Source organism: Pongo pygmaeus, chromosome 2, assembly GCF_028885625.2.
Source record: "Pongo pygmaeus isolate AG05252 chromosome 2, NHGRI_mPonPyg2-v2.0_pri, whole genome shotgun sequence".
Taxonomy (NCBI): domain Eukaryota; kingdom Metazoa; phylum Chordata; class Mammalia; order Primates; family Hominidae; genus Pongo; species Pongo pygmaeus.
The window spans coordinates 70,378,644-70,393,101 of record NC_085930.1 but is presented as its reverse complement, the minus strand read 5'-3'; the positions used below and the strand labels follow the sequence as shown (position 1 = coordinate 70,393,101).

Sequence of the window (14,458 nt, the reverse complement as noted above, 5' to 3'; positions counted from 1 at the left end):
AATTGCTTGAACCCGGGAGGCAGAGGTTGCAGTGAGCCCAGATCATGCCACAGCACTCCAGCCTGGGTGACAGAGTGAGACTCCATCTCAAAAAAAAAAAAAAAAAAAAAAAAAAAAGGCACAACTCCACGATGACTTCTATGCAAGGGTTTTTAAGGGCAGGGGTGAGAGGGTTTTCAAAATGAGTTGAGGGTGGGGCCATTCTTGGAACTTCCACATTCATTTTCCAGTTCCAGTTTGTGTGAGGTCTGCATGACAGCAATCAGCATTTTTCATCTAGCAGGGGGTCCCGGTTTGTGAAAACAACTCAGGAACATATGTCAAGATGTTATCTTTAGTTTATATCGGGAACCAAATATCTCATGACCCTGACTTACTAGGGTGATTATTGTTATCTTCTTGCTTAGTAAGTTATTCATTCACTTTCTTAATTGCTGGTGGCAGGGCTAGCTAGGTGCCTGGAACTTCCCTTGATGGGGCTCAGAATTTTTCTTTATTTCCATGCTTGGGAACTGGGGAGCCTGGCAGGCCCCAGAATGGTCCTTGTGTACTCTCAATAGTGCATCACAATATCAAGAATTAAAGACCAGACGTATTAGACTGTTTTCACACTGCTGATAAAGACATACCTGCACTGGGCAATTTACAGAAGAAAGAGCTTTATTGGATTTACACTTCCACGTGGCTGAGGAGGCTTCACAATCATGGCAAAATGTGAAAGGCAAGGAAGAGCAAGTCACGTCTTACAAAGGTGGTGAGAGGTGACAGCGTGCTGGCAGCCCTCACAGCCCTCACTCGTTCTAGGCGCCTCCTCGGCCTTGGCGCCCACTCTGGCCATGCTGAGGAGCCCTTCAGCCCGCCGCTGCACTGTGGGAGCCCTTTTCTGGGCTGGCCAAGGCTGGAGCCGGCTCCCTCAGCTTGCAGGGAGGTGTGGAGGGAGAGGCACGAGCGGGAACCGGGGCTGCCCATGGCACTTGCAGGCCAGCTGGAGTTCCAGGTGGGCGTGGGCTTGGCGGCCCTGCACTCAGAGTGGCCGGCCAGTCCTGCCGGCCCTGGGCAATGAGGGGCTTAGCACCTGGGCCAGTGGCTGCGGAGGGTGTACTGGGTCCCCCAGCAGTGCCGGCCCCCCAGGGCTGCGCTCGATTTCTCACCCGGCCTTAGCTGCCTCCCCGTGGGGCAGGGCTCAGGACTCGCAGCCTGCCATGCCTGAGCACAAGCCCCCCCCACCCCGTGGGCTTCTGTGCAGCCCCAGCCTCCCGGAGGAGCGCCGCCCCCTGCCCCACCGGCACCCAGTCCCATTGACCACCCAAGGGCTGAGGAGTGCGGGCACATGGAGCAGAACTGGCAGGCACCTCTACCTGCAGCCCGGTGCGGGATCCACTGGGTGAAGCCAGCTGGGCTCCTGACTCTGGTGGGGACTTGGAGAATCTTTATGTTTAGCTAAGGGATTGTAAATACACCTATCGGCACTCTGTATCTAGCTCAAGGTTTATAAACACACCAATCAGCACCCTGTGTCTAGCTCAGGGTTTGTGAATGCACCAATCCACACTCTGTAACTAACTACTCTGGTGGGGACTTGGAGAACCTTTATGTCTAGCTAGGGGACTGTAAACACACCAATCAGTACCCTGTGTCCAGCTCAGTGTTTGTGAATGCACCAGTTGACACTCTGTATCTAGCTACTCTGGTGGGGACATGGAGAACCTTTGTGTCTAGCTCAGGGATTGTAAATGCACCAATCAGCGCCCTGTCAAAACAGACCACTAGGCTCTCTGTAAAATGGACCAATCAGCAGAATGTGGGTGGAGCCAGATAAGAGAATAAAAGCAGGCTGCCCGAGCCAGCAGTGGCAACCCACTGGGGTCCCCTTCCATGCTGTAGAAGCTTTGTTCTTTCGCTCTTTGCAATAAATCTTGCTGCTGCTCACTCTTTGGGTCCACACTGCCTTTATGAGCTGTAACACTCACCACGAAGGTCTGCAGCTTCACTCCTGAAGCCAGCGAGACCACGAACCCACCGGGAGGAAGGAACAACTCCAGACGCACCACCTTAAGAGCTGTAACACTCACTGCGAAGGTCCACAGCTTCACTCCTGAGCCAGCGAGACCATGAACCCCACCAGAAGGAAGAAACTCCAAACACATCTGAACATCAGAAGGAACAGACTCCGGACATGCCGCCTTTAAGAACCGTAACACTCACCGCGAGGGTCCGCAGCTTCATTCTTGAAGTCGGTGAGACCAAGAACCCACCAATTCTGGACACAGTGGTGGCAGGCAAAGAGAGAGCTTGTGCAGGGGAAGTTCCATTTTTAAAACCATCAGATCTCATGAGACTCATTCACTATCACGAGGACAGTGCAGGAAAGAACCGCCCCCATAATTCAATCACCTCCCACGAAGTTTCTCCCACAACACATGGAAATTGTGGGGGTTACAATTCAAAATGAGATTTGGGTGGGGATACAGCCAAACCATATCATTCCACTCCTGGACCCTCCCAAATCTCATGTCCTCACATTCCAAAACCAGTCATGCCTTCCCAACAGTCCGCCAAGGTCTTAAATCATTTCAGCATTAACTCAAAAGTCCACAGTCCAGCATCTCATCTGAGACAAGACAAGTCCCTTCTGCTTATGAGCCTGTAAAATAAAATTAAAACGTTAGTTACTTCTTAGATACAATGGGGGTACAGGCATTGGGTAAATACAGCCATTCCACTGGGAGAAATTAGCCAAAACAAGGGCCTCATGCAAGTCCAAAATCCAGCAGGGCAGTCAAATCTTAAAGCTCCAAAATGAGCTCCTTTTACTCCATGTCTCATATCCAGGTCATGCCGATGCAAAAGGTGGGTTCCCATGGCCTTACGCAGCTCCACCCCTGTGGCTTTGCAGGGTACAGTCTTCCTCCTGGCTGCTTTCATGGGCTGGCATTGAGGGTCTGTGGCTTTTCCACACACATGGTACAAGTTGTCAGTGGATCTACCATTCTGGGGTCTGAAGGATGGTGGCCCTTTTCTTACAGCCCCACTAGGTGGTGCTTCAGTAGGGACTCTGTTTGGGGGCTCTCACCCCACATTTCCCTTCCGTACTGCTCTAGCAGATGTTCTCCATGAGAGCCCCGCCCTGCAGCAAACTTCTGTCTGGACATCCAGGAGTTTCCCTACATCCTCTGAAATCTAGGCAGAGGTTCCCAAACCTCAATTATTGACTTCTGTGCACACACAGGCTCAATACCCCATGGAAGCTCCCAAGGCTTGGGGCTTGTACCCTCTGAAGCCATGGCCTGAACTGTACCTTGGTCCCTTTTAGTCATGGCTGGAAAAGCTGGGACCACAGTGCACCAATTTCCTAGGCTTCACACAGCACAGGGATCCTGGCCCTGGCCCATGAAACCACTTTTTCCACCTAGGCCTCCAGTCCTGTGATGGGATGGTCTGCCATGAAGACCTCTGACATGCCCTGGAGACATTTTCCCCATTGTCTCAGGGACTAACATTTGGCTCCTCATTACTTATGAAAATTTCTTCAGCTGGCTTGGAATTTTCCTCAGAAAATGGGATTTTCTTTTTTATTGCATTGCCAGGCTGCAAATTTTCCATGCTTGTGTGCTCTGCTTTCCTTATAAAACTGAATGCCTTTAACAGCACCCAAGTCGCCTCTTAAGTGCTTTGCTGCTTAGAAATTTCTTCTGCCAGATACTCTAAATCATCTCTCTCAAGTTCAAAGTTACACAAATCTCTAGGGCATGGGCAAAATGCCACCAGTCTCTTTGCTAAACCATAAGAGTCACCCTTGCTCCAGTGCCCAACAAGTTCCTCATCTCCATCTGAGACCTCCTCAGCCTGGATTTCATTGTCCATATCATTATCAGCATTTTGATCAAAGCCATTCAACAAGTGTTTAGGGAGTTCCAAACTTGCCCACATTTTCCTATCTTCTGAGCCCTCCAAACTGTTCCAACCTCTGCCTATTACCCAGTTCTGAAGTCACTTCCACATTTTTGGGTATCTTTTCAGCAGTGCCCCTCTCTACTGGTACCAGTTTACTGTATTAGTTTGTTTTTATGCTACTGATACAGACATACCCGAGACTTGGCAATTTACAAAAGAAAGAGGTTTATTGGATGTACAGTTCCACATGACTGGGGAGGCCTCACAATCATGGCAGACTGTGAAATGCAAAGAGTAGCAAAGTCATGTCTTACATGGATGGCAGCAGGCAAAGAGAGAGCTTGTGCAGGGAAACTCCCATTTTTAAAACCATCAGATCTCATGAAACTCATTCACTATCATGAGAACAGTGCAGGAAAGCCCCTCCCCCATAATTCAATCACCTCCCATCACGTTCCTCCCGTGACACATGGGAATTGTGGGAGTTATAATTCATGATGAGATTTGGGTGGGGACACAATCAAACCATATCACCAGAGAAGTGGTTTTGTAGTCATTATTTCACTTAACAGCACAAAGATTTTCTTCTGCATCCCAGCCTTTTGGAGATCTTAGTTCAGTGGTTCCCAAATTTGTCCACATACTGAAATCACCTGAGAAACTTTGAAACACACTAATGCCTATTTCTTGCCCCTCAGAGATTGTGATTTAATTTATCTGGGGTGTGGTACAGGCTCTGGAATTTTTAGAAGATCCCCAAGTAATTCAAATGTGCAAACAAATTAGGAATTACTGCTTCAATTCAAAGTTGAGCCTCAGAAACCTTAGGGAAGTCTCCTCCATCTAGGATCCCCTGGGGCTTTGCAGTGAAATACAGTTCTGGATCCTTCCATGGATGCCCAGGGTGTACTGCAGTTAAAAAAAATTCTAATAATGCTGGCTGGGCACAGTGGCTCATGCCTGTAATCCCAGCACTTTGGGAGGCTGAGGCGGGCGGATCACAAGGTCAGGAGATCGAGATCATCCTGGCTAACACGGTGAAACCCCATCTCTACTAAAAAAAATACAAAAAAATTAGCCAGGCATGTTGGTGGGTGCCTGTAGTCCTAGCTACTCGGGAGGCTGAGGCAGGAGAATGGTGTGAACCTGGGAGGCGGAGCTTGCAGTGAGCCAAGATTGCGCCACTGCACCCCAGCCTGAGCGACAGAGTAAGACTCTATCTCAAAAAAAAAAAAATATATATATATATATAAAAAATAATCTTTCTACCTATAATAATTCTTTCTACCTGGAGTACATTTTAAAAAGGTTGATTTTTATAATTATAAATTTTGAATATGTAGAATCTGAATAGGCAATGTTTTTTATTGTAATTTAGTCCCTAAATTCTGTTCACTGTCTAGTCATGCTACTTAATGTTCAAAAATGGGGGCTGAGTTTAAAAATGTCTTGAGGCGTTGCAGAATTCCTTACCAAGCACTTGCTAGCTCCTCTACCTCACCCCTCCTCATCAGAACCAAACCCTGGTGCTTTCCTGGTATTGAAAATTCAACATTCCTATGAATTTTTCCTAAAAAGCTTTTTTTCCTATAAATTAGACAGGACAAATGTATTTTAATGAACAAATGGCATTTTAATAAAAAAATTCTTTGTTTAAATTAGCTCATTCTATTAAGGTTCTAACAAGTAAAAATAATATTGCAGAGAATTATGCAATAAAATCACCAGCCAGCTTGGTCTATGGAGTAAGCTGTGGAAATATGCAAATAGAATTTCACCAAGAAAAATATCCCTGAAGTGATAAAATTTTCTTTTAGATAGAGTGTGTCTGCATGGGGAAAGGAACAGATCTCTTCTCCATAAAAATGGATGCACTGAACAGTGTTTGTAACAATTCTATCTCTTTGGTTTTTGTGTTTGGCAGTAAGACAGCAACTAATTTAGTTTTATTTTAAAATTCCAGTGATTATAAGGTCTGCACATTCCTTGTGGAGTAGCTTTGTCTCTCTACTAGAGCCAGACACCATTTTTTCCCCCAACATGTGTGCTAGAAAACTTTAGCTGGTGGTGCTTTTTCTGTTTCTGTCTGAGTCAGAAGCAATGGAGTCAAAGCTGATTTTCTGAATTCAGTACTTTACCACACCTTTTTCTGAGCATTCTCAGGAGACAAATACAAAAACTTCCATTTCTTTCTAGAGTTGCCTACTATCCATGTAAGAACTTGAATTATTGGTGAATTTTTCTGACATACTCAGAAGGTTTACATGTACCAAATGCAGATATAAGAGAAAATCTATTAGATAAAATGCTTGACTGCAATTAGTAGATGGCCATGAAGAATTGGTTAGCCATTAAAGACAGTTTATCATTTCACGCTCAAAATTCCAGGGTAGAGTTTTATTAGTGTTAGTTAATTTGGTGACATAATTTTGCCTTCAAAGATGTAAATTCTTTTTAATCTGTCTGTCTTCTTTATTTTAATTTTATTTTTATTATTTTTTTTGCCATCCTCAGCATATGAGCTTTGTGTCTTAGGCTTGCCTTTTTTTTTTTTTTTGAGACGGAGTGTTGCTATGTTGCCCAGGCTGGAGTGCAGAGGCGCAATAACGGCTCCCTGCAACCTCCACCTCCTGGGTTCAAGCAATTCTCCTGCCTCAGCCTCCTGACTAGCTGGGATTACAGGTGCCCGCCACCATGCCTGGCTAATTTTTGTAGTTTTAATAGAGACAGGGTTTCACCATGTTGGCCAGGCTGGTCTTGAATTCCTGACCTCGTGATCCACCTGCCTTAGCCTCCCAAAGTGCTGGGATTACGGGCATGAGCCACCGTGCCCAGTTGGCTTGTCTTTTTCTTGTTGAAAAATGGCTACTATAGCTCTAACCATCATGTATGCACAAATCAAAGTTCAAAGGCTGAAGGCAGTGTGGAAGTGAGAAGTACAAAATAGAGTCACGTGTCAAAACGCTAACCAAAATAGAGTTAGTGAGGGCCATAACAAAGAAGCTGACATACTTGCATCCTTGAATGTCTTGCTCATAGCTTGCAAACAGCAAGAAGAGCTTCTCACAGGAATTTTGTCTGGCCTGCAGTATTTCAGATAAGAACCTCAGATCAGAACAGTTGCCTGCCAATGACTATCTCCCCCAGTGAACTAATGACAACTCCTGCAGTGAGTTTCTGGGACCAGTGAGCTTTCTTTCAAAGCAATTTGTGTGGGTGTCTTTCCTTTGTCTTAATTTTCCTTGGGTGTGCTGCACACCCCGGGTTACAACCCTTTGCTCTTCCCAAATGAAATCTTTTGTTCCAGACACCCTGTCTGTCTGAGTTTCTTTTTTTAAGTTAACAATAGCATATTCATTCTTTGTTCCTCTTGTATAAGAATGAAAAACACTTTCCTAGGACTCTACAACAAGCTTATTTTTGCTTTCTTTGACCAGAACTGCATAATTTGCTCTTTCCCTAAACTATTGATCAATTTATCTATGCAATCTATTTGCCATGTAGAGTGTCAATTTTTGCTATGAGATGGAGATATAAAGTTCTGTTCTCTTGCCAAAAGCTAGGATCTCAGCCCTTCCCCAGGAGCTACCTACTAAGACCAGGTACCCAAAAACCATAAACCTTGGATGTCAAGGAGGAAAATGCATCTTTATGGAGAAATGTAAACTTGCATCTTCTAATGAAGAAGATGATAAACACGTCAGTCTTTTTCTTAATCTTTCTGCACCTTACATCTGGCTTTCCAGCTAACTGAAACACAGTTTTGTTGCAGAGTTCAGGAGAAACTTGAAATTTACATTTCTGTTAGCCTTCTTGCAAAGTAAATTGACATCAGACTTGATTTTTCATAGCATTAAATAATTATCTCCCTTTAAAATAGATGTCCATGGGCATTTTGAGCTGATTGTTTCTTATGAAACAAGGCAGCGTATCTGTGTGGATGGGTCTAGATATATACAAATGATATACATCACATTGACAAAATTCTCATTTACTAGAGCATTTAAAGGTTAATCAGTACCTTCATGGGACACAGATAATATTTTCAATAATGATTTTTGTTAGCAAAAGGAGTAAATTAGACTTCTGTCCATCTGGAGCAGGAGGAATTTTTGTTGGTTTAAGAAATACAAATAAATTGAGTTGAAACCTGCTTTAAACGAAAATTGAAAACAAATTAAGTGATCAGTCAATGTGATGTTCGTGATTACAGCTCCTGTATATATTTGGATAAGTTGAGAAAAAAAAAAGCTGTGCAGTATTGCCAGGTATTTTATTTTATTCCAAGGTGAAAAATAATGAGTTGGCAGCATTTGAAACTGGCTGTAAAGTATTACATATGATGATAATTTGTTTATATATTTGTATGAGCCCTACATTTATTCCTATAAAGTTTAATTATGTGGCACATGAGTAGCCACTAATGTTGAAATCAAGCAAATGTATTTATTTTTGTTGTTGTTATTGTTCATCTTTCCTGGTAGCCATGAGTAGGACCTTTTATTCTGATGTTTGAAAACACTTGTATTAATACCAGCAATTTTTTTAGGTTCCAGCTCTTGAAATTTGACATTTGTAAAGTTAATGCATATCTTTCTCTCTTGTTATAAGTTATTTCCCTAATTTTATGACTCTGGGATGGCTTCCAGTGACTTATTGTCTCAAAAATGATGGTATTGAGAAAGAGAAGATTGTGCTTTATAGTTAGTGATTTATTAGTGCTGACTTGGGCTTTGTGCTTAGGCAAATAAGAGTCATCTGAAGATGCTTGGGTCTCTGGTTAAAGTTTAAATTCAACCATTAAAAGGTTATGCTGTTTTACCAAGTTTAACTCCTGAGCCATTTATTTTTCCAAGTTAGCTACATTCAATTCAGAATTTGAATGTAGTTCACATTCAAGCGTTGATGAAAGAATCACTCTCTGCTATGCATTTCATTCAGTATATTAACACAACACTGAAATTCCAATATGCAATATATTATTTTTCTTTTGCCTTTATCTCTTAAAATTATGCACTTAAAAACATGTCTCAGACTTTCCAGTATCTTTCTAATCTATTGTTTAGTTCAATTGTATTAAAAATTCAATTAACTACGTATGGAGAAAAACAGCCATAATCGTTAATTGGAATTATTCTGTATAATAACTTGCAGACATAGTACATCTTTTGTGACTTGTGGATACTAAAACTATTTCATGCATATATTGCTCAGGACTCTTGGTTGCAAGTAATAATAATCAACTTCAAAGTATTTTAACATAGATAAATTTACTGGCTTACATAATGTCACAGTCAAGGAAAATTCTTGCTTCAGGGATAGCTATATCCAGGAGCTCAAACAAGCTCACCAGTGATCTTTGTCTTTGCACTCAGCTTCCCTCTGTGTTGGCTTCTTTCTCTAATAAACTCCTTCTTTTAGCCATCAGCACTAGCCACCTTTTATCCTGGAAACTCTGAGTCCAGTGAAAACAAATATTTTTATCCTATATGACCTCAGAAAAAGTCATGAAATTAAATTCTATGACCTGGGACATAATGATGCCATCTCTGACCCAATCTCTGTGGCTAGGAGGTTGGAATGTTATCAGTAGCTGACAAATGTGTTTCCTGAACAATCCTCAGCAGCATCACCTGGGATCTTGTTAAAAATGCATATTCTCAGGCCACATCTCAGATCCAGTGAATCAGAAAATCTTGCAAACTCTATTGTAATAAGTCCATATGATTGTGATGCACTCTCAATTTTGAGAACCACTACAATATACTAATTGATTAGGCCTGGGTCATGTGCACAACCCAAGAGCTTCAGTGTAAGTTCAACTGCACAGAAAGCATATAGAAAAGAAATCTGAGGAACTGATACCAGGGAAGAGAAAAGAAAGAGCAGATGCTGTGTTGGCAAAGAGGAGAGATGCCTACTTTAATGAGATTTCCACCCAATAGTAAAGTTTCCCGTTGTTTCTAATGCCATTATTTCTCAGAACACTGCTGGGTATGTTCCCCTCCAGAAAACCAATGCTTCAATTAAGCAAATACATTCTTCTCTAGGATAGTCTAAATGTCATCTGCAAATGGCGGATGGCCAAATGGTTTCCAGGCCGTATTATTTTCTTATCAAATACTTCCTGAATTCATACGAAATAGTCTAATACAATTAAAGCCTTCATTAGTAAGCCCCACTTCTCCCCTGTGATAGTAGATTCACATTGCTGCAAAAGTTCTCAGTGAAAATGACAGTAATGCTTAGAGAATTTTAGGGAAGGTGGCCAGCATTGCAGTATTATCGAAAATTATTTTAGAACATTTTTAAAAAATAAAACACCTAACAAAGGAGATAAGTGTAGCTTTTCATAATGTCCTAGTTTTTTGTTTGTTTTTGTTTTTTACTTGATTTGGGACATTTATACTTATTACCCAGGGGGGAAGACAGTAGAGTGCATGCCAGTTTTTCTCAAGTTATCTGCTCACAAGAATCCTTTGGGCACTTGTTATAAATACAGCCACTAAGGTTCTTTTTCAGGATATTCATATTTGGAATGTCAGGAATGGGAAGAGGGAATTTGTATTGCCTCAGGGAATTCTTAAGATCTGGCATGTTGAGAACACTCTAATGGTGAAGAGTGAGGATGCTGGAATCCTATGGTATGGGCTCAAATCATACTTGTAACTCTTGCAAGCTGAGGGTAAGCTATTCAACCTCATGCCTCATATGTCACTTGTCATGAGTACTGTTTGTTGCTGGTGTTCTGTTTCTATTCTCTTGAAGAATCTGCCTGATTCACCTTATTTCTTATGTTACAGATAGAAGACATGCAGTGGGGTAAAGGAGTCCGAGAGATACCCCCCTCAGTGTGCACACTACCATGTAAGCCAGGACAGAGAAAGAAGACACAGAAAGGAACTCCTTGCTGTTGGACCTGTGAGCCTTGCGATGGTTACCAGTACCAGTTTGATGAGATGACATGCCAGCATTGCCCCTATGACCAGAGGCCCAATGAAAATCGAACCGGGTGCCAGGATATTCCCATCATCAAACTGGAGTGGCACTCCCCCTGGGCTGTGATTCCTGTCTTCCTGGCAATGTTGGGGATCATTGCCACCATCTTTGTCATGGCCACTTTCATCCGCTACAATGACACGCCCATTGTCCGGGCTTCTGGGCGGGAACTCAGCTATGTTCTTTTGACGGGCATCTTTCTTTGCTACATCATCACTTTCCTGATGATTGCCAAACCAGATGTGGCAGTGTGTTCTTTCCGGCGTGTTTTCTTGGGCTTGGGTATGTGCATCAGTTATGCAGCCCTCTTGACGAAAACAAATCGGATTTATCGCATATTTGAGCAGGGCAAGAAATCAGTAACAGCTCCCAGACTCATAAGCCCAACATCACAACTGGCAATCACTTCCAGTTTAATATCAGTTCAGCTTCTAGGGGTTTTCATTTGGTTTGGTGTTGATCCACCCAACATCATCATAGACTATGATGAACATAAGACAATGAACCCTGAGCAAGCCAGAGGAGTTCTCAAGTGTGACATTACAGATCTCCAAATCATTTGCTCCTTGGGATATAGCATTCTTCTCATGGTCACATGTACTGTGTATGCCATCAAGACTCGGGGTGTACCAGAGAATTTTAATGAAGCCAAGCCCATTGGATTCACTATGTACACGACATGTATAGTATGGCTTGCCTTCATTCCAATTTTTTTTGGCACCGCTCAATCAGCGGAAAAGGTAAGTGAAAATGCACATCATAATATGTTTTTTAAAAATGTGTTGATTTTTGTAAGTACTGAAACCAAATTGATTGTATAAAGTAAGAAGTTTTGTATATGCAGAATGGTATTCCCAAGAGTAGAGAACTAATTCAAGGTCTAGTAGGCTTCAATGCTACAAGAGTCTAAAACTGAGCCATGTTCATTCCACTGGAAACCAACCAGATATAGCCTTTTCAAATTAATTAAATTATAGATTATTAAATGTAATGAGAGATTATCTAGTATAAAATTATCTATCTAAAATAACCCTTCATATTCATTTATTCCCCACCTTCTCCACTTACCCACATATTTTTGGGGGGTAGGAAAAGAGGAGCATAGTACCTTCTCCTCCAGGTGGGAGTGTGTGATGCTCATTACTATCACCAGTGTAAATGCTCTCTCTCTGTTCCTAGTGGCTACTGAGGCTATTGCTGTCCATTGCATCTAGTACTCAAGCTTTACAACAGAGTAGAGTTGCCCAATTGTATATGCACAATATATACCCAGGTGGGTGAATATAGGAAAGATTTGGTTAGCATTTCACCATAGGCTCCCTACAACTAGATGGACATTAATCACATCCAGCAATTCACAGTGAGATCAGAGATGGTACTTTCTAAAAGAGGAAGAGTCAATATTTGGTGCAGAGCTAGTGTCATCAAGCTGTGAAACTTTGAGGCCAACATATTTGCTAGTTCACATGCACCTTCCAGGTAGTTATAAGTCTTGTGAATCTTTGATTTAGACAATTCTACGGTGTTGATTCTAGACATGATTCTTATACATCTGACTCCTATACTCACCCACGTGGCTATAGTTTCATGTAATATCAACCCTAATATATTGATACTGATAAGATATGGTGTCTTTCACTGGATGTAGGCAGCTCTGGCAGGTTAGTACAACTGTGATCTAGAATTCTAACTGACATACTCTGCACAAGAGGGCCTAGGGATAGCTTGATTAGATGTCAGGACATTGGGGGTCTGGTCTGATTCCACGTTACTTTGGACAAATCTCTGAAACATTCAGGGACTTAAATGGGAAAAACGGGTTGATTTAGAATGTCTAAAATTTACAACAGCCTATGTATCCAGGAATTAGATTACTCTAGTTTTTCTTTGTTACCTCTGTTCTCCATATAATCATACAAAGGATTAATGGTATCTAGTTTTCCAGCTGAAAAGATATATTTTACCTAAATTGTGTAATTCAGAGGGGCTATAAGTTTGAACTGTGCTTTTAAAAAAGTAAATATTTCATGAAACCACACAGAATTCTAAAACCAAGGAGAATGAATAGTTCCAGATTATGGTTTTATTCATAAAGTATTTTAGAGAAAGTTCTACTAAAATATATGCTCAATAAGCATAGCATGTTTCAATTTCATAATGTATGTTTACTGTCTGTGAAACCAACTTGAATATCATTTCTTCTGTGTATTCCTGGGCCAAAGGAATAGTAAAATATGAGTTAGAGTGGTAAAATACAATAGAGAGAAGAAAAAAAAAATCCCCAAATATATGCTGGTAAGTTGATAACTATTGAACTTTTTATAGGGAATGATGAGTATCATAAAAGCCTATGGAGATAATAATTATTTTGTTATTAAAACAACTCAATACCTCATGCAACAGGTTAAAGACATTAAAACCTTTCCGATAAGTTTATTCTTGAGGAACATAAAAAGGAAAAATAATTATAGTGGTTTTATAGATGAGTCTGATTGTAATGCCTATTTGACAATATATGTCTCTGCCATTTCATTTTTCATTTCTAGTCATGATTATGGATCTTTTCAATAAGGTCACAGGTATAATTTATGCATTCATTTAAAAACCTGAAATTGAAACAAGGTTTCAGGAATTGAATTCTAGTTGTTCTAGACAACAATGTGTTGGTAGAATTAGAGTGTGGGGAAATTTAAGCTTTCAAGCAGTGTGCTTTTTATACCAGAGTTTTAGAAGGCACATAATTTTCTTTGTGTATTCTCAATAGGTTATGAAGTTTTACGTGGTTGATTGACACAATTAAGGGCACAGAACTGCCAAATGGGAACAGTAAATTATTACATGAAAATGCACATCCACTTATAGGCATATGTCTAGAGAAGCATGAGCAACCAATGAGAAAATACCAGCGTGTATACATGAAACTATAGCATTTAAAATGTGGAAAGTGGCAAATTATCAAATGTAACAAAGAAATCACATCAGAAGGGATTTTTGCCAAGCCAGCAACCTACGGAATCACAACTTTTTCATTTTTGTTTAGATCTAACAGTTTAAGTGTTTTAAATCAAAGAATTATAACAGGAAAAATAAGATTAGGCAGTGAGTTCAGCAATAACAATTTACTGTTTCAAGAAATTGAATTTATATTGAGTATGCTAGGAATATCTGTAAAAATTTCTGTCAAATTCAAAAGCACAACATAAAGAGCAAGCAGTGTTCCTTTCCTTATTTTTTTTGCAAAATATTAACCCCCTTGAAGTTTGTTTTTGCTTTTGTTAAGGAGGATATGGGAGACCACTGCTATCTTGTTTTATCATTGTTAATCCCATGACTTCTAGAATGAGCATCTTGCCATGTGGCCAGGGATGGAAGTGGTGAACTTTAACCACAAGAGAATGATTCCAGCTTCAGGAATTATATTTAGGTGATGTAATGATGCAAGAACACACTAAAACTGGTACATCAATAGCACAGTAGAAGCTGGTTGGCCCAGTATGATGTGATAATATCCCATTATTTTGTTCTGGCACTATCTGTTGAAGACTAGAATGTTTTCTATAAAAAG

The 14,458-nt window shown here is 41.1% G+C and overlaps 1 protein-coding gene across 5 annotated transcripts in view; it reads left to right on the top strand.

Moving 5' to 3' along the window:
- GRM7 (glutamate metabotropic receptor 7) overlaps positions 1–14,458 on the top strand; it is an 888,658-nt gene that overhangs the window by 714,038 nt on the left and 160,162 nt on the right. For all 5 annotated transcript variants that reach the window (XM_054482695.2, XM_054482693.2, XM_054482694.2 and 2 more), the window contains exon 8: positions 10,698–11,633. In XM_054482695.2, the coding sequence (XP_054338670.1) occupies positions 10,698–11,633 (936 nt within the window). The remainder of the gene's footprint in view (positions 1–10,697; positions 11,634–14,458) is intronic.